General features: G+C 41.9%; 1 protein-coding gene across 1 annotated transcript in view; it reads right to left on the bottom strand.

The window, feature by feature from the left end:
- Window positions 1-8,771: 8,771 nt before the first annotated feature.
- The window catches only part of SCG5 (secretogranin V), a 51,595-nt gene continuing 38,813 nt past the window's right edge, over window positions 8,772-21,553 (bottom strand). Inside the window, exons 3-5 of the mRNA XM_019649188.1 lie at window positions 20,594-20,706; window positions 13,273-13,326; window positions 8,772-9,337 (exon numbers count right to left, since the gene is read on the bottom strand). Coding sequence (XP_019504733.1) covers window positions 9,242-9,337; window positions 13,273-13,326; window positions 20,594-20,706 — 263 coding nt within the window. The 3' untranslated portion in view covers window positions 8,772-9,241. The remainder of the gene's footprint in view (window positions 9,338-13,272; window positions 13,327-20,593; window positions 20,707-21,553) is intronic.

Here is a 21,553-nt window from a genome sequence, read left to right as displayed (position 1 = left end):
AAAAAAAGTTGATTCTCAGAGCTTGCTCTAAACTACTGAACTAGAATTTCCTAAAGGGGGAACCCAAGAATCTGTATTTTTACAAAGATCTCCAGATCGTTCTGACCAGCAGCCAGGTTTGGGAATTACTGGTATAGTGGGAATTACTGATGTAGTGCACAGAAGCTCAACCACCAAACTACCTAAGCAACTTTAGACAAATCAACTCTTGGACTATCAGGAAAACAGAAGAAATGATACCTACATCCCAGGGTTGTTGCAGAATTAGAGGAAATTTTGAATGTAATCTATCCCTATGTGTATTTAGTAGGCTGAATTAGTTAATACTCTGCTGGTGACCGAGAAGCTCCCCAGGGTCTTTTTCTGAAATAGTGTTTAGCTTCCTCTCCTGAGTTTAATTCCTTATGAAACTTTATTTCTCCCTTTGTCAGTCACCAAGGATAAGACCATATGTAGATGAATCATAAGACCATTATGCCATGTGTTCTAAGAGCCTTCCAAGTTCATTGCAGCAAGAAACGCTCAACATTTAATGCATATTGTTTCTCGATATCTCTTTCCAAATTGCCAGTGCAGTTTCCATTTCTGGGAAATTACATAGACATGTCTGGATCCAACTCTTTTATCTTTACATTTCCAACTGCTCTGTTTTCCTTCTTTCTTCCCATCAAATTCTCATATTTTGACAGTTTTAAGACCAGCTCTTCCTTGATCTTTTCCTTCCTATAATATATTGAATTGCAATGAGCCCATTCTCCGTGGTGTGTCTTCTCTCCAAACACAAAATACTCTGAAGTTCATATTCGCTTTCTGGGAGTGGGTTAACATCACAAAAAGTTTGTGGTTTCATCCGTCATAAACAAGAGTGTTTTAAATGAACTCTGTTTCTTTTCTCCCAAGCATCACAGAAAGGTTGGGACAAAGTGAAATAAGCTTTTAACAAGAAAAGTTTCTTATTAAAAATAGTAGTGATAAAAATATGTAAATTGGTTCACTAGAAACAATTTGTAAAGTGCTTTAGCTTAAAAGGAAACACTCTTGTAGTTATCCACAGTGAATCAAGAGGAAAACACTCTGACCTCTTGAAAAAGCTGTTTACACTGCTCAGTGTTGACAAAATGTATCCAAAAAAAAAAAAAGGCCTTTCTCTTGTGATGCGAGACAGGGAGGCAAACTGCATGTGAGAGTATCTGATCATACTTCACTGAGGAATGTTACAGTTTTGCTTGTTGTATACCCACTTGATCTGAGCATATTAACAAACAGCATTAGCTGCTGGCAGTGTTTTGTATGGAACACATCCATTTAGAAAAATAGAAGAAATACTATGTTCACGTTTTCAATCCCCCTCTTTATTAAAAAGAAAAAATACTGCAATGTGGTTTGAGTTGTGAATCTATTGAGGACATCTTTGATGAATCAACAGTCAAGGCATATGTAAAAAGTGATTTTGAAAATTTCTCATGGGTTGTTGGTTGGGAGGGGGTGGGTGGGGATAGGCTGTTGGGTATCTCTTCATTCTCTTCCTGGCTTTTCCATTGACCCCTTTCACTTTCTAAGTTCATCTGCTGTTGCAATAACAATAACTCCCTCTTTCCTACGCCAACCTCTCTCAGAGTTTTCTGAGGTATAATGAACTAATTACAAAAGAACCTGATGTTTTTGGAGTTAGTTATATAACTAAATATAATGCATTATTCCTCATCAGACACTCTAAAATAGCACCATTCACTCCAAAAACTCCCCAAAGCTGTGGGGAATAAAAAGTCCATGATCCCAATCCAAAAATCAAAAACAACAATGAAGAGCCAAAGTATAGTGAAAAATGAAAAAGAAAAAAACCCTCCATCTTTGCCTTTTTCACTCATGCCGTCGTGCATCTGGGGGACAAGTGGCTCCCATGTTAGTATTAATGATAAAGCTTGAGTTTCATGTACATCTTTGCTGAAATTACTCATTTTCTTTATAACGCACTTTCTTATTTTATCAAACAGGAAAGTTGTAAAAAAAAAGTCGTCTCTAAAATTCCACAATCAACCATTTGGTCACACTTTCTCCTGTAGCGCAATTATAAAATAATGAGTTGATCACTAAAATGACGTCAGAGCAATTGGGTTCTACTTACTCATGGTTTGGCTACTCCTATATGGAAATGCATCGATTTCCTGATTATATACTTCTGATAAAGTGGAAGAGGAAAACATGATGAGGACTAGTTTCACATCTAAGAATAATAGCTTATGAATGCTGGCTTAAATTAGCATACCTATTAATAATAATAGTTAACATTTATGATCTCATATATAAACATTGTGATAAATATTTTAAATGTTGAAAATGGTCAACTGGCACATGATATCTACTCCCCTCTCCTACTATGTGTCTTCTTGTATCGCAGGGGCTGGAAAGCTAAAAATTACATTAGCAGACTCCCTGGCAGCTAGCAGTCTGGAAACAAAATACAACACCACATTGGTGCACTCCCACAAGATTTTAAAGGTAGAAGAGGAAAGAGAAAAGCTATTTCTCTGCTGCTGTTTCTCCTATGAGAGACAGCAGCTGCCGGCAAACTCAGCATTTCTGTGTCAAGGCAGCAGCTTCAGAGGGTCATGCATCAGTCACAGCTGTGTGATGGTGGCAGTGTCATGCACTTCCTGACCCCTGCATCCTAGCTGTGATGGTGACCTTGAATTGGTGATGTCCAGCACGGGCCCTTGCCTCCTTCTCCTCCACATCTTCAGATAATTTTGTAAACACCCAATTCTTTGTATGAAATTGCTTTTATCTGGGAAAATCCAGAGTAAATAATTTGTTTATTGCACTATAATCCAACTAACTCTGAACTTGGCATCCAAACCAAGGTTTAATACAGGTGCTGTATTGCAGGTATTTTATTCTCACACCAATTTCATGAAGTAGATATTTCCTTTTCCATTTGTCAAATGCAAAAGAACTATAACATTCAGTGAGATGAAATAACCTGCCCAAGGTCACACAACTTGTAAGTAGCAGAACCCAAGGTCAAATATAAATCCAATAGCAAAGGTTTTGTGCTGAACTGCTCTGTTGAATTGCGATGGTATGGAATCAAATCCATAATAATCGTGTACAAAGCACTAAAGATTCACTTATTTATTTTGCTAAAAACTACAGGAGGGAAGTCTATATCTTGTACACCTTTGTATAAGACTCCCATAGCATGGCTCAGTGTTTGACACCTAAAATAGGTGCTTGATAAGCTACCGCTGAAAGAAAAAATGAAAGAAAGAAAGAATAAATGAATGAATCAATGAATGAATGAATGGTATTGTGATGAATCCTATTAAGGAGAGTGACGTGAAAAGATGAAAATTCGTATGATGGCTTGCTTGGGGCTAAATTACTACCGTTGCCAAATTATTTTATTAAGATGTTTCTCACTCTTCATGTTTTCAATTGCCTCTGCTAAGAGCTATTACAAATATTTTTCTGTTTCCTGTGTATATGTTTTTGGTTTCTGTTGGAAGGAATAATTTATTGACAAGTTCTACTGCCATATTAAATTCATCAGACAGCAGAACATTCATCTATCAGGATGACCTTTTTAGGTCTATCTCATCCCACATTGTAGCAGCTTTTTTCTAAAAGATTCTTTCTTTAGAACTTATAAATTAATGCTTCTAAACCCAAATTCAAGGCCACGTTTCTACCAGAATTTTTGCAAACACCTTGCCTTTGCTTATGAACGTCAGAAGCTAAGGTGTGACATTCACAAATCTCTTGTTAGTTTTCTGTGTGGTTGCCTCTGTGCCCATTAGAAATCACGTTTTCTTTCACTAAATAGTTACGATAATTTTTATTGGCCCCTGCCTTCTCACAGGGCTGGTGGCCACCAAATCTGTATATTGTACGCATTTTCTTTTAATTGCCAAACCCATGTGTATTTTAGGAGGAAATATGATCCATATGTTTCTGATTCATCTACAATGAAGTCACCAAAGACACGGGAGAGCAGCCTGACAGGCGCAAAGTCTTCGTAGAGTCTCTTTTTTTTCCTTTAGAAACAGAAAGTCGGATATGTAAAGAACAAGCACCCCAAATTCTGTTGTGCTCAGGCTGCTGGTAAAACCCAGACCTCAGGAAGCTTCAGGAAATGTTACTTTTTCAAGATATTTGCCTCTTCATGTAGGTCTGCCTTTTGAGGGATCTCATGATAATATCCTGGATGTCCCTCATGTGAGGTGATGGAACTGACCCGCTCCGTTGCCTCTCCTTTAAGCTCTCTTTCTGTGCTCTAAGCAAACTCCCCCTTGATTGGCCAACGTTTCCCAGGGTTTCTCTTTTCTAATTCCCAAGGCTGTCTCCATAGCACTTGATATAGTTAAGGGCTGGCCTATGCCCTGTGTGTCGCCCACATGCCTACTGGATATTCCCATGGTCAGAGTAGCACTGGCTGATGAAAGCCCATGCATAACCCAAGGCAGAGGCTGCCCACAGATCTACCTTCATGGAGAGCAGGACTACTGCACTGGTTTGGGCTATATCTTTAATAAATAGGTCGTGCACAGCCATCCTTGGAGTGCAGCAAACTGAGGTACTTGGCTGGAACTTTGTGCCTTGACACTTCCTGAGCTGCCAACATTTGGGCAGTGACTTGGGGAAAAAGAGAAGAAGAGGGAAGTTCTACAGGCTAGTTTTAAAAGGACCTGGGAATCAATGACCCACCTTCAAGTGAATCTGTCAACCCCACCAAAGTAAAAAATAATCCCACCCTTCCTTCTTCACATATAGTCTAAGATGATCGACCTTTTATGGCTTAAAACATTCCATAATGCTCGAGCATTCAGCAACCAGCTATTGCCTTTGTCAGCCCCTATGCAAAGTGCCAGAATAGAAAGAAAAATGAGACACACATTCATGGCCTCAAAAAACGTATAACCCAGTAGAACCAGGCAAACATATAACGAGCAAATAAGTATTGGGTAGCAGTGTGGTACAGGGTTGCATATCGACTGTGGAGATCAAGAGATCTAAGTTCAAGTTCCAACTCTACCATTTACTAGTTGTGGAGTCTTCCTTAAGCATATAACTTCTCAGTCCAACAGCTCCATCTAGTAGGGAGGGAGCATTAAGTGAACCCTGTGTATAGAACCTGTTCTGCATATATAGTAACTCTTATTGTTATGCTCTGTTACAGGGACTGTAGTGAAGTACGTGTGAGGTCCCACAGGAACACAGAGGCATGTGGTAAGAGAATCAGGGATACCCAATTTGGGGGAAAGAGTGACCTCTGACCTGACTGTATTTCTAGGTGAAAGTTGCTGGGAAGAATATCTACTCAATATGTTAGAATTCCTTTTCTCCTGGAATTAAATTTAAACACTCTGGCACAATGAGATGCAGGTGGTATTCCCACCCATCATTGAGACCACCTTGCTTTACAAATAGCTCCCAGGGCTCACAGGACTGGGAATTGCTATGTGCCCGAAAATTTCAGCATTTCTAGCTCCTGTGTGCCTGTCTCGTATTCCTTCTTGACTAGGTTGTAAACTTGAGCAGCCTTTGGCCTGGTCTGCCCACTGTCACCAGTGATCTTTCTAAAACATGAGCTTGATAATGCCCCTTCCCCTTATGAAATCTTCTTGGGGCTTCTCATCCTTCAGGATAAAGTCCACACACTTCAAAGCGTGGTCCATTTGGCTCTTCATGATACAGCCTCTTCCTCTCTCACTATGCTTACTTCTCAGCCTTCCACTACATGTCACCAGATTGGACTCATTCATGCACTGTTGCCTCTCTCTCCTCTACGGTTTTGCACACGCATTTCTTTGCTTGACACATTCTGCCTTCTGTTCTCCTTCCTGGCTTTGAAAACCTCTTTAAGACTCAGATCAAGTGTGACCTTTGGGCTTCCTCTCCTGACCCACCCACTCTAGGTTAGCTGTCCCTCTTCTGGGTCCTCATTACACCTGCCCAGATTCTACCATGACTTCTGTCACCCTATCAGCCTGTCTGCTTTGCAGGTTCCTTGGGCTCCTAAATCATTTCTATCTCCCCACCTGGCTCACTCATGGCTCATGAAATGTCTGTGAATGAACCACAGAACCTTAGAGAGAATCTTAGCTATTTTCCTACTTGGAAGTGCACAAATGCCCTCTGCAGAGATTGAACCAGGTGCCCATTGAAAGGGCTACACAAATGCCAGCCTCATCTGTGTGTAGAGGGAGAGGGGAACCCTATCTGGAGCAGAGACAATGAGTGCTCTTCCTGAGAGAAGAATCACTGGCTCTTGTTGATTCTGGTGGTGTCCTGGTAAATGGGTCTAACTAGAGCTGGTCTGTTTTTGAGTGGATTTTGGAAAGAGGACAGGGGAGAGGGTGTGAGGTGGCGCATGTTGGAGCAGCACCACGTGGAGTGGTGGTGCACACAGCTGATAGCAGCTGTGACTGGGAACAAAGTAGGTTTTTACTTTCATCACCCAATCCTGGAGCCCACGTCAGCCCTCCTGGGGTCTTAGCCTGGCATACTGCTGGATAAGTGTCTAAGCTTTGGGGGAGACCAAGCTTCACCAACAAGGCTATGTGGTAGCAAAAAAATGCCTGTGGTGCCTGCCCATGCCCCAGTGATCCCACCCCACCCCATCCCCATTTCAGACTGATGAAGTACCCTGGATATCTAAGACTATTGTAGGGAGGGGCTAAGGAAGGAGATTCTGGACCACCTGCCAGGTGTGTGCTTGAATGACTATTGAAAACATCAAAGTTTATGGAGTGTTCATGTTGATTGCACCCTGATGAGGAACTCAATAACCCACCAGGGGCCCCTTGTAGTTCAATGCTCTGATGGGTAGTCTCTCCCCCCTTAAATAAATGTTCACAGGCTCCCAGCACCATCACTAGGAAAGGGCTCTAGTTGAGGTTGGCTAAACAGGATGCAGTTCTTAGGTGTCAGAGAAATGGCAGTATCCATTGTGTTTTGCTTTGCTTTAATTTTACCATAAGGAGATTACTAGAGTGTAGAAATGGGGGTTTTAACAAAGGTAGAATTAACTAGACTCTGAACTGGAGCTGCTACAACACCCTGTCCCATGTGACCCCTGCTCAGCTTCCTCGGCCTCCGTCATCTTTATTCACCATTCCATTTGATTCTGTAATGCCACCTCTGAAATGTGGTTGTGGGCTTGGCCGAGCCCCGTGTATCTATGCCAAGGCAGTGGCACCATATGATCACCATGTGATTCTGTGGCATACATACATAAAGGATTTAATACAGAAAATTGGTTACACAAGTGATAGAAGAGCCAGGAAGCTAGAGGCGTTAATGAAATAACCCAGTGAAGAATAATAAAGAAGAAGGCATGGTTTCCTTTGGCTGCAGGGACTAGGGGAGGAAGAGACATGACTGGAACTTAGGGGTCAGGCTCACCCGGCAGAGACTGGAGCCTCTGAAAAGATGCAGCTACTGGGAAAGAAAGCAAATCACCCTGCTTTCTCCCAGTCTCTCGCCAACTGTTCTCCCCTCGGTGACCTCACGTTAAACCCAGACAGAAGTTAGCTGACAAGGGAGCCTGGGAAACCCCACCTGCCATTCAGAGAACAACAGGGGAGGGCAGAATGCATCTGGAGGTAAACAGGACAAACACAGGCACAGTGACCTCACCTCCCCCCGCTTCCCCTACCCCTTCCTTCCTCATGACCTCAAAACACCTTTCTTTAGACATTTTTTCTTTCTTTTCTGTCCAACAACCTTAGAGAAAGAGCTGTCTTTGGTTTTCCTAAGAGAGCTAGAACTGGTCTGAAATGTAACTAAAAAGCCTACAAAATCCAGAATTCACAGGGGCGACCCTCCCAGCTCTACACATCTCTAGAATGTGAGGGAACTACCTTTTGGAATCAGGAGGAAAGGATGCTTCTGAAATCATGCCATGGGATGTGGAGAAATTGCCTGCAGAAGCCCTCTTGGAAAAATGCCTCCTGCATGAAAAAGGTGCCAATACCTTCCTTGATTTTTATAAGCGATAATAACAGACTCTCAGGTTCACTAAATACGGTCAAGCTATTTCTATTAGACAAGTCACTGACATTTAGACTTAATGTGCACTCATTAAAATAAAAATCAAGAGTGATCTTTCTCCCTGGGTGCTTTCTCACAGCTGTCTTTTTTTTATAGCTAAGGAAATTGAGGCCAATGATATCAAAGCCTGAAATTGTTGTCTCCTTCAGCGTGAAGAGTTATAAAGGGCGCAGAAAGCATCTCACCAGGGAACTGATTCCTGCCAGCCTTTTACTGAGTTGTTTTCCTGACTTGGGAGCTCTGCTGGAAGAAAATTGCCCACTTCTTCAGAAAACAGGCCGGAGAGGTCTCCTACAGCAGTTCCAAACTTGCAAAGCAGAGCAGTGCTGACTGGTGTACTCAGTGCACACAGGAAGACCTGGCTCGCGACCTGGATGGCATGGTCTGCTGCCTGAGGCCTTAGTGATCAGTTTGGGTCCCCGATGCACCCCCAAAGCCCAGCCCTGTGCCTGGCACATGGCAGAAACCCAACATTTACTGAATAAACAAAATAACTCAAACTCAGAGGGCCTTAGTCACCATGACTGACTGTGCCACTTCCAGCTTTCTGTAGCGCTGAGTCTCAGTCCCACGATCTGTAAACTGCGGATCATCATACAGTCCCATTTACTTCACAGGATCATTAAGATCAGATAAGCTCGTATTTGTGAGTTTGTTCTAGTAAGCGAAAATATTGTTTTTATAATGCTCTAAATAAAATTTAAAAAGCTTCCCATACCAATGCTTGCATATACATTTATTAAGATGTAGCCAAGTGAAATGTGTCAGCTCCTCCTCTCATGTACAATCTTTTTTATTGGTGTGTGACAACGCCCAGGGCTGGGGAAACAACATCATCAAAAGCAAATGCCAGCTTTTTACAGACTTGGCCCAAACAGTGTGGCCCAAAGCACTATTCTAAACTGCAAGAAATCTGAGGGCATTTCATTCATCTTGCTTTTTATTATTGTTGACATATATGCTTTATTTTTAATGTTCACTGCAGATCCACATTAAAAAAAAAAGCTCATATTCTAATTTAGCAGAAAGCAGAGATATCAGTGGGAAAGACAATGCAATAACAAAATATTTTATCCATATTTGTCTAAACTAGAAACACGCTGCCATTCATGAGGGTTCTAATAACACGTGCGCATAAGCAATACTGAGGCCTAATGGGCAGTGTGGGTGTCCACCCAGCATCTTCACTTTACTCTGGGTCCTTATCCTCCTCTGAGAAATGGGGGACCGACTTCTTTGCAACAACGTTGTCCAGTCTTTGTCCTTGTAGATATGGGTTGACACTCTGAAAAAATATGTATGGTTTGGTGTTATACCTGAACCTTGAATACAGACATCTCACAAAATAGATGAACAAGAATCATTATTGGCTTACTGGGTTAACTACAAGGTAACAGTGGTACCTACCACCTAACACGTGATTACTCCAGTGCATTGACCAATGCCTCAGGAGGCAGAGAAACGTTGTCTGACTGATAAATGTGCCCAATTATGTCTTTCACACAGCTCTAAAGTTCTTATCAGATGCAACATGCCCCCCACCTTTTAGGCACCAAGATTTCATATGAACCAGCTAATATGCTCTCACTATTAACTTGGATTTGCAAGCACCATGGGAAAGAGAATTGTTATTCGATGGCCTTATTTAGGTGGGGGAGAGAATCTGAAGTGCATTAAATTATTTTACAAGAAGAATGTTCTCAAGATGACAGAGCAGGGCCAAGTGGAAACTAGCATCTGCAGACTGGTCACAGATCACCCTATTGTTGTGTTGATTCTTCCATGCCAGTGTTCTACTAAAGAGGATTCATCCAGGCTCTAGCAATCATTTCCACCTCCCCTCAGTCAAATTGAAAAGCTGAAGAAAAAGGGGGAAGTTATATGGAAGGCTCCTTTATTTTTTACTCAAGTCTCCATAGTCTGACATCTCTTTCATCTGTTGGTATCCTGAATGAGTCAAGGTTTTTCCATTCCTTCTCTAATACATCTCTCCTTTTTTTGAGGTTTGGATTTGAACTAGTAATTGCAGCTTTACAGCACCGCATTTATTTAGCAAGCAGAAAATTTTCAAACAGCTTTGAAATATTTGTTATTGAAATTGCCTTCCAATCTCTAAATAAAAATGTACGAAAGAAGCTGTAGTTACAAGTGATCAGCAATCCCGTTGGATACTAAGCCCCTAGGAATGAATGGAGGCAGTTCACAGTGGGTCTCTCTTGCCCATGAAACATGGCCTGCCTTTTAGAAAGGTGAGCAGACATTCTCCAAAGAGAAGGAATGAAACCTGAGTTTAGTATTTGTAAACATCTTTCCATATTCCGACAGGTAATGGATCATGAAAGGTTCAACTCACCCTGCAAAACTGTGTCATAAACAAGTGAAGAATTACAAAATATTCAATGTCCTCATAGATCTGAACAATGACATGTCACAAAAGACAGTACTTTACTGGGAAAGAATCTTTAAAATATTTAAAATAACTAACATATTTTTACATTAACGATTGTCAACTGAGACGGCCTGGCCTACCCCAGGGGATCATATCAGAATCTTTGGGTAGGTGGAACAAGTGTGGACTGAAAAAGTATATTCAATATCATAATTATCATAAATGTTTTTATTGTTCTTTAATAATAATATTTATTCTGAAAATTCTTATATGTTAAAAAAGGGCATGAGATGTTCATGTTTATGAAATCTGGAATGAAAGATTGATAAACTCTTTGAATAAGATAAATAGTAGATCTCAACTATGAACAAGAGATAGTTTAAGAGTTAAAAGGTTTGCAAGGTCATTTAAAGATGAGTTAACCTTTCACTCATGAGGTAACTAGGAATTCAGTTGGATTTTTTTTTTTTAGCTGAACCATCCTGCCACCTGTTGGCAGCTCAGCAGCAGTTCAGCTCAGGCTGGGAATCGAACTGCTGTTGCTCAGAGTTCGCACTCTTCAGAGAGCTCTTAACCAACTGAGCCACTCGGCCAGCCCAGAGCTCAATTGGATTTGAGCAAGTATGGAAAGTTATATAAAAACACCTGGGGCTCAGTTGTAACTTTGGGGAGAATCCTCTTGGTGAGGCACTTTTATGGGAGAGAGTCCTCCTGCCCAGACCCAGAACATGACAATGATTGGAAGAGAGGGGAAGTAGATTAGTGAGAAAGTAAAAGGAGCAATCAGTTGAACCTTTTTGATAAATGTTTACTAGTATTGAATCCTAACTTAAAAGTAATAATAATCATGGTACTTGGTTTTAATTATTCTCTGAAGAACTTGAGGCACTAATATATTTATCCTCTACCTTGGGTGAGAGACTGGCTAGGTTATACACAGCAAACGTTAGTCCCAATTCACAACTGGAAGAACCATTGGGATAGGATCTTTGCTTTTGATGTTCTCTGGAAACCCACAGCAGATGCTGAGCTTCATTGGAGAAAGCCTTGATTTTTCCCAAAAGAAAGCCCACAATTTTTTTTATATCGATTCATGCACTTGAGGTGGTGGTTCAAGTCTTTAGTTGAGATGGAAACACCATCTGAGGCCTGATGACGAGAGAGGCAAGTTCTGTTTCCCCATAAGTCCTGAGAGGCCCATGGTTTATGGCATGAGCATGGGTCTTAGTAGATGTCTGAGAATAGAAAGAACTTGATACCTTTGGGTCAAAGTGACCCTTATTTTCATAGGTTCTAAGCCTTTCCTATGCGGAAGAAGTTGAGGCCAAAGTAAAACCTTTATAACATGTGTCCTAGCCAGAATTCTGAGTTTTGGTAATCCTGGTCTGATCACTGAACCTAAATCGTGACCCGCGGCCATGACTCAAATCAGGGCAGAAGAAATGGTGAGCCAGGAAGCAGAGACAATTAAAGCTTCATGCCAAGTTATTCATTTTGGATCCAGCATTGGTCTTATTTGGAAATGTCCTTGTTGTGCCATGGGGAGATAGTCAAGACATCTTATTGGTAAATTATGTGTATTCTGAGCTCCTGGAATAAAATTTCTTGATGTTCTCTCAAGACCCTATTACACCCTTAGAACTCTCTGCCATCCTTTGCCACTGGAAACTGTAATCACCCAAGAAAAATCCCTAATAACCCCGTTCACACTCCCAAAGATCTGTTTCTAGACGTCAGAACTGCATCTCACATAGAAAATTAGCTGTGGGTCTTCTGCATTTTTGTCAGGCAGCACAGGAGCTTGGAACTCTCTGTAGCAGGAGTCTGAGAATGAATGCTGAGTCCAGAAAATCCACATCTCTTATAGCACTCTCTCACTGGATTGGGCAAAGCTATTCAGCATGGCCATAATGACCACAGAACAGAGTCCCAAAGTTTGCCAGAATCCTAGCACTTGCTATTCTAAATAAACAGTCGGTGGCTTTGTGTATAAGGTTTGGTTTGTATATTTTAACTAAAATGGTTACTATCTGGCAGCACTATGCTATGTAATAGCAGGATCTTAACTTTTTCTCCATCTGATGAAAAAAAGATGGCCAGGTGCGTCTGTGTGGGACGGCAGCAGTGGATTGCCAGAATGGACAATGATCACTTTATTAAAGTCCCAATGCCATCAAATGCTCTGGAAACCCAAAGCACATTTGACAATCAGCTTTACATGAGGCAACACCGTCATGGCTAAATGTGCAACATCCAGACCAAGGTCCCACCCTGGGCAGCCCCGGGATGGTTAGTAATGAAGCCTGCAGTAAATTCAGAGATCGGCAAACAAATATAATCGATCTGGTGGGTTTTTATATCAATTCGGCTAGGCCTAGAAAACAGGTATGTAGGAGGAATGAGGTTTCTTCATCTCATCACTTCCTTGTTCCTGTCTTGTGTATTTATATAATGCATGCAGATGGGTGAACAGTTTCCCCCAGTGGTCTACACACCCTTTGCCAAAAGACCTATCCTCATGTACTCCCCGCATTTCCCACATCTATGCGAGAGACACAATGTACATGTCCTGTGTGCAATGGAGGTGATGGACTCACCATAAAACTTGGCGTTCCACTAAAAATCACATGTGAAAGCTTGAGAAACCATCCCAGAGATCAAGGGTGGACTATCTGGCCATGGCCCTCATCACACGGGACCACTGTTCTGCCCTCCCAGGACTGCACATAAAAAGATTCTCTACATTCCAACAACTGAAGGTTCCAGCTTGTCAACTGCCCCACTCAGAAGCTTCAGGCATCCCAACCACAACCCAGCCAGCCGTGCCTTACCCTCCGCTTGCGTCTCTGTCCTCCCTTCATCTTCTCATAAAGGAGTTTCTTGTTCTAGAGCAGGGAGAAAAGAAAACAAATGCAGAAGTATGGATCAAATTTGGTGAACATCTATTTTAAAAGCAACACTTGGTGTGTCCCCTGGATATTTACATACACATATTTTGGAAACAAAGCTAGATGAAAGGAATGTCGTGTCAGAAAGATGGACCACAAGGGAAAAGCTGGTGGTTGTGCAGCTTTTAATAAAGTTCTCTGCAATGCCCTGAGGCACATCAGTGTCATCGACAATCATATAAACAGGAAAATACAACATTCTAAAACACAGGAGGCGTTGGAAACCCATCTCCTCACTTTGAACAGCCTTTGTTTAAAACAAACAATTTTATCTCACATTAATTTTCCATCTGACTCCCTTTTTATGAGCTGTACACATAAACTGTTCCCTAGAGTAGTGTCTGACTATTAATAACAACCCTCTAGGTAAATAAATGAAACACTCTGCCTTCTGCAACCTTTCCTCCTGTGGCTTAAGCCAGTGCACCCAGTCAAGACAATCGGAAAACCATTTGGCCTATAACATTTTTAATAGAGTGAACCTTTTAAAAACTGCCAAAAAACTTCTTGGCAGAAGGAAAGCTATGTTGGGGGAAAGAACGGGATCTGTTACCACAGTTTGTATAAGTGTTTCCACATATTGCTGTATTTCAAACACATCGTGGACTTAAATGAGCTCTAGAATATCAGACACATGCTCAACAGATTTCCCTTCTATTGAGATTATAAAAGACAGACACTTAACCTGGAGGCAGAATGGGAGAAGGGGAATTGGGGGGCTTTGCTTGTGTTGGGGTTTTTTTATTTGATTTTTAATCAGAAGGGAAATAATGTATAGAAAGGTGACTCATCTTACTCTAAATGAAATACCTTGACATTGATCTAAAAAAAATAAAAAGGAGACGACAGAGTTTTGGTAAGGAACAAGTTTATACAATGCTGGTATCCTCTGAGCTGTCTGGATAGAACGATGTTTTTTTTTTTTAATGGTAGATTTGGAAATGAAAATGCCAAATGCCAAGAATGAGCTTCATAATTTTCACGTTCATTAAAAATCTACCTCACCCACAATTTACAATGCACATCTCTTGCCCAACCTCAACTATGCGGAGAGGCCGTGCCAGGGAGGGAAGCAGCCTCTACTGCCAAGAGGCCGGTACTGGCCACAGCCTCACTCTCATGCTCACTTGGGGAGCTGATCAATTTAATATCTCTTGAAACCTTGCCATTTGCGACCACATAGATGGACCTTGAGGGTATTATGCTAAGTGAAATAAAGTCAGACGAAGGAAGACAAATACCACATGATTTCATTCATATGTGGAATAAAAAAAAAAAGAAAAACAACTAACAAACAACAAAACAAACTCATAGAAGCAGACAACAGACTGGTGGTTGCCAGAGGGGAAGCGGGGTGGAGGGAGGGCAAAATGGGTAAAGGGGGAGTCAACTGTGTGGTGATAGATGGAAACTAGACTTTTGGTGGTGAGTACGCTACGGTGTATACAATAGCGAATTATAATGTTGTACACCTGAAACTTATATAATGTTCTAAACCAATGTTACCTCATTTAGCAAAATATACATATATATCAGAAGGGAGAAAAGGGGGATGTATAGATCATTTGCTTGAGGGATGAGGATATCGCTGTGAGGCTCATTCCTGTCATCTGTAGATGCCTTTCTGGAATGTAACAATTCCTGCTGCACAAAGAGTGTAGTCTGGGGAGTTCATGCCAGAGCTGGGGCAGGCGGCTGGAGAAAAGCACGCGCGGATAGCGGGTAGAAGCTTCTTCATGTGTATTCAGCTGCCTGAGCAGGAGGGAGTGCGAAGGGGCCTGAGAGTTGGTGCTGTTGTGTAGGACAGCCAATCATCTGTGACAGAGTTCCACTGTGCCATCAGCAGGATAGAGGCAGCACCATTTTAGTTAGTCTTCTTTAGAAGGTCGTGGGGCCGATTATACCCATAAGAGCCTTCATTCTAAAGGAAATGCAAAAGGTCTGGCAAGTCTTCCTGTCAAGGATGGTCCCTGCATTTCCTTAAGAGCTAGGGATAGGATTAGCAGGACGATGATGTCCCACCCTTGCATGGAAGTGGCCGGGGCATACCGGATTAGCCCTGCTTTGTATGGATTTAAAGGCAAGGATTGGCAGGTATAGTGCAGGTAACAGAAGTATCCAAAACGAATGAGACAAAACCAGGCCCCTCTCCTGACACCCGTTCCTTGTTGATGGGTGGGGAGGGAGAAGTGGGGAGCCTGTTTCCCATGTGAGTAGCAGGTTCGAGTTCATAAAAAGGGCTTTCCATTGTGCCATCAAGATTTTGGAAAACTGCCCAGATGTTGGTTTCAAATTCCATTCCTAAATGGAACCAGGGAGGCTTCTTGGAGAAATGTCTGTTTGCAGAGCTAGGGCAGGGGAAGTACAAGGATGAATGAAGTTGGAATATCTAATGGGGCCAGAACGTTAAGGAAGTGCTCAAAAAGTGACGGGGACATGTCAAAAAGAAAGAAATGCCAGCTTGCAGAGACTCCCACTAGCTAAATTTGGGCAGTTTGAACACCAAAATAAATAAGAATAGGTATCAACAACTCCATACTGATGTTAAATAGATAAACACAATATAAATAAATAAATAAATAAATAAATAAATAAATAAATAAATAAAAAATAAATAAATAAAACGAGCAGGGGAAACTCTTGCTTAGAGCAGAATGCCAACCAATAAATGCATAAAGACTAATAAAAGAAGAAAATCGCCATTAAAATGACCATAGTTATAATTGATTCTGGCGAGTATCATCAAGGGATACTAAAACTGTTGGTTAAAAGTTTAATGGGGAGCAGGCGGCCGGATGGCTCAGTTGGTTAGAGCGTGTGCTCTCAGCAACAAAGTTGTCAGTTCGACTCCCACATGGGATGGTGGGCTGCACCACCCACCCCCCCAACTGGGTTGAAAAAAATGGCAACTGGACTTGGAGCTGAGCTGTGCCCTCCACAACTAAGATTGAAGAACAACTTGACTTAAAACTGATGGGTCCTGGGAAAAACACACTGTTCCCCAATAAAGTTAAATAAATAAATAAATAAATAAATAAATAAATAAATAAATAAATAAATAAATAAATAGATGAATAAATAAATAAATAAAAAGTAAACATTAAAAAAAAGTTTAATGGAGACAGAACATTTAGACAGTCTCAAAGTATCTCCCTGCAGATTAATTATTAATTTCAAAAGCAAAAATGGTCATTTTACCCTGGAGAAAACTGACAGACATGACTTTAACCAGGTCACCACCAATTGTGGAACAAACTGGCACCGTGTGCCTCCTGATAAGCAGCGCTAAGAAGAGCATATCAGAAAGGCATCACTCGAGTCTAATCACATGGAACCATGAGACAAACGCCACTGACGAGCACTGGACTCTTCAGACATGTTGAGGTCAGGAAACACAGAGAAAAGCAGAGAGAGGGTTCTCGTCTCTCCTTTCTCACCTGACTCAAGCTCTCGCCGTGACCAGGGCCTCCGTTTAAGGAAGAGCCTCTACTTGCCCAAGCTGCTGATGAAAAGATGCTATAAGCACTTGGAAAGGAGAAATGTTTGCTTTTGACACAACTTTTTCCTGTTACACTCGGCGATTAACATATGAAGGGAAGAGGTGACTGACATCTTGTAGCGACCCTTTGGTCACAGCCACTCAGTGCTGTGTGTGCATACATTGTCTCAAAGGCAACCAGTCCTGGATGGGACTCGATAGGACCGCTGGGCAGAACACATTCTGAGCGATGAGCCATGAAAAGATAAGGAGTTTCTCCAGTTTTTAAAGAGCTCTTGGAGTCAGATGGTCTGGTTCAAATCCCAACTCTGGCAATCATCAGTTCTGTGGTGTTGGGCAGCCCAGTCAACTCCCTAAGCCTGTATTGTCTCATCTGTAAAAGGAGAGTGATAGGGATGGGCAGGTTGAATGAGATAATTCATGTAAAGTATTTAGCATAGTGTCTGGTACATAGTATGTGCTCAATAAATATGACTATCTATTAGTGCATTATAAAATACAATTACTATTCATCTTTGTATTGCCATCACCTAACACAGGCCTGGAAGACATATGATGTGAATTTAATAAATGTGTCTTGATGCATTAACAGAGATACCAATGCAGGAAACAAGGCAGACTCTGATATTTCTATGTGAATCGCTGCTAAAGAAAGACCCAGCTCAGTTTCAGCTAATGTCAAAAACAGGGAAAGATTTTAGCAAATAAGAAATCAGGGTCTTATACGCAGTTTCCCATGAAAGATAATTACTTTGTTAACTTGATGATCGAGCTTAAGACAAGCTTGAGGCCATCATTCTATATAAACACTGAGGAAGGCTTGTGGACCCCAGCTTAGAAAAGCAAGGCATACTCAATTCACACTTCCATGTGAAGATCAAGCAACCCATGTTTTACTGTTAGGTGGTAATGAGGAAATAAATGAAGGAAACCTAAGTTTAAACAAACACATAATTATAGATGGTAAAAGGTGTGTAAACATTGGTCCTTGGTCCCTGACCTGTAATAGTACTTCCCTTTAACATTCAGTCCTCCTCTTGAGCTCTGATACAGACAAGGAAGGGGTATGACTGGGAAAACAAATCAGTATTTAGAGAAGGATACACAGAGAATGAAGGATGGTGGTTGGCCTCTCACTGGAGTGCTGGGAGTGAGTGGAACTTGAGAGAAATCTTTAAAGCTTTTCAAGAAAAGGCAAGGAAAGTTGGCAAGAGGGAGGTTTCCATCTCTCCCGCCTCCCCAGTTGGGATCTCTGCCCTCACTCACACTGTTCACAGCCTCCCTCTTGCTGTCTTTAGCTCATGTCTAGCCTACCAGTTACGCGGGATACCTTCTCGCCTTAGACCTCCATGATGACCTTTTTAGCACCTTCGACTTCCTCAATGGCTGTTGTGCAGTTGGCCATGCGAGCCCTCAGTCCTGGATCTTCCTCTACACTTACTTACCTCCCATCTTTCTTAGTACTTGCACCTGGTGCTCATGGGGTAATGAGAACATGGAGCTGAACAGTGCTCAGCCGGGTTCATTTTATTTGCATGCAGTTCTTCTCAACCAGAAGACTAAGCGATTTGAGAACCAGTACCGTGTCTTGGTGGCTACTGCCTACTGAGCACCTAGCACAGTTCCTGGAATGAAGCAAACTACGTCTCCTATTTGGTCTTTGTTGAACCTGTCCCTTGCTTCTGGCTGGCAATACCTTTGCCCGCCTCTGTGGATTCCTTCCCAATGCTCCTCTGTGAGTTCCTACTCTCTCCCTCCCTCTCTCCGCTCCCTCTTTTCTCTCCCACCTCCCTCTCCTCCTTTCTTTTTAAGATTCCTTCAGAGGAAAAGCTCATACCATCCACTTCATATAAACCTGACATCTCTTCTTTCCTCCTCATGCTATATTTACGCCATATACCAATTAATCAGTTCTCCGGCCTCCTCCAAAATGTCTTAGATTCTCATCACATTGGTGAGATTCACTTGAATTCACTGCGTTCAACAGCTTTCATCACTGGAATTACTTCCTGTGTTTTTTTCTGCCGTTAGTCCCTTCTCTATTACGCCACCAGAATAACTTCCTGTATAGAAGCCTTTCATAGTTTCAGACTCCTATCCAAGGACCTACAGATGTGTAGGTTCTATTTAATTTAACATGTTCAAACTCTACTAGTAGGCTTCAAAACGGCGCCACAAGCCAATTCTCCTGAACAGAGCTGCTTATGAAAAAGAGACATAGAATAATGCATACTGGAGGAAACAAAATTAACTTAGGGGGGTGTTGTTGCTTTGTTGTTTTAAGACAGGAAATGTATGCACGTTGAGGGTTGCATGTCAATCAACACAGTGCAATGTTAAAGCAAGGTGATGCAAAACTGACAATGGTCATTAGTGAGGAAGGAGAGCTCTCCACAACAGTGTAAAAGGAAGGGAGAGAGTTTAGTCCTGAGGTTACAATATTGCTAGTAAAGCAGGAAACAAGGTCAGCTGCCAGTAATGAGCTGAGACGGGATCGATAGCTTTAGAAGGGCTTAGGCAGTTAGGAATCTCTGCTCATGCACTCATTCCACAGATGTATTGACTGCCTACTGATACGTGAATTAACACTGAGAAAGGTTCCTCTCTCTTTCCAAGTGTGTACTTTTCCACTTTCCTCACATGGCTTTAGCCTTTGATTACAAAACTCAACCACAGGGACCTAGACATCTCCCCATTCAAATGTGATCTTATTTGATTCATTGTTCCAGCCTGTTAAGATCATCTTGAACCCCAACTCTGTCATTCAGTGCTAGCCCTTCCAACTTTGTGTCATCTTTTGAGAATCTGCTAAGTGCACATCCTAAGTTTTTTATTACAAACATTTATAAAAATGTGGACCTGCAGGACAGACACCATGTGACATCTCCCTCCCTACTAACGTCGACTCTTTAATAAGCCCCCTTCCAGCGATGTTCTCTTGCCTGGGATATATCTCTCCACCTCTTCCGATAGGAGATCATGAAAGAGCTCATCAAATACTTTGCTGAAAGTCCAAATGCACCATGCTCACTTCATTACCCTCATCAAGCTGGCAAGTTAAGGAATAATGCTGGCAAGTAGAATACAATTAGTTTGACAAAACGTGTTTTTAGCAAACCTGTGCCAAATGGTCATGCTTTCTCTTTCCAAGTGCTTATAAGGAATTTCCTTAACTGGCAATTATAGATTCTTGCCTGGTTTTGACAGCAAGTTCACTGCTACACGTTTTGGAATTTTTCTTCTCTTTCCACAACCCAGAATTACATACATCTGTTTCTAAGCTTCTGGCATTGTTTCCCCTTCATTCTGCAGAGGTCATCTTCCTCAGTCTAGAGATAACATTTGCTAATTTTCTCAGTATCCTTTTTTAAAAAAAATCATATACTTCCTATAAAAGCTGTGTGAAACACTGGTGAGACTTTGGGATGTGTTATGACCTAGGGTGTGGAATACGTTGGCGTAGAAATCTCTGGAGACTATAGCTGATGAGATCGGCTCAGATCATTGACTCTTCAGATGGGCTGGTATATTGTACCCTAGACTTATGAGTGTGATCTGGAATGGTAATTACATAAAGACCCTCTCTGAAAAATCAGTCTCTACATAACTTTTCTTCTCTGTTCCCACCCATATTGCTCCTCTCTGCCATCAGTACCTTCAAAGCACGTGACTGTAAAATTAACTGGTAACCAAGATTGGACTTACCCACTTGCCCAAGCCTGGGTAGTCATGTTCTGGATCATAAAGGTGCTGGTGCAGCTGGAATTCTCGACTGAACTCTGCAGTGTCAGGGGTGTTTTCGAGACATCCATCATCTGCTGCAAACAAAAGGTTTTTGAGGAAGGGCCAAGGCATTTATCATTATTCTAAGAGTTAATGTATTAAAGCCAACTAGACACCCAAAGGTCAGATTCTATTTACATCAGTCACTCTAAGTCACTTCCCCTATGGGATTTGTGCATCTCAAACTCTCACTCTTTTTCCTACCTGTGGCTGAGACTGGTTGGCTGCCTCCCAAACCCACTTCCTTTTCCCCCTCTACACACAGTCCATTTCCCAGCCTTGATTTGCAATCAGGTGGTGTTATATGCCTGAGTTTGGGCCAATGGGATGTGGGTGGAAGTGATGTATTCCACTCGCAGGCCTGGCCCATAAAAACCTCCTATATGATCCTCACTCCCTGCCCACCCACCCCACCACCCCTGCCTCATTGTTCTTGCCACCAGGGCAACTGTGCATGTCAAGTGCAAAGATGAAAGATGGTGGTCTGAGTTGCTGAACCTTTCACCCCCCACCACACCCTCACCTACCTCTGTCAGGACTTCACACAGGTGAGAAATAAATTCCTATTGCGTTAAGACACTATAATTTTTTTTATCTGTTATAACAAGTATTTCCTTAACTAATATACCTCCATTCCACATGACTCACTTTGTTTTCTCTTGGGTGAGCTCTTTAGAAACAATTTCAGCTTCTTGGAAAAAATACATTATATAAGAGCAACAGCAATCACTAGACAGGACTCAATGTTGTGTGTTACAGCGATAACAGGGTAAACTTTGAAGGCCAAGAGACCAGAGCTCATGGTTCAAATCCTGGCTCATAAGTGATAGATGGGGTTTGTGTCTTGCAAAGGTTGACGTAGTCTCCATAAGTCCATTCATT

Source organism: Hipposideros armiger, unplaced genomic scaffold (genome assembly GCF_001890085.2).
Source record: "Hipposideros armiger isolate ML-2016 unplaced genomic scaffold, ASM189008v1 scaffold_130, whole genome shotgun sequence".
NCBI lineage: Eukaryota > Metazoa > Chordata > Mammalia > Chiroptera > Hipposideridae > Hipposideros > Hipposideros armiger.
This window is presented reverse-complemented; position numbering and strand designations above follow the sequence as displayed.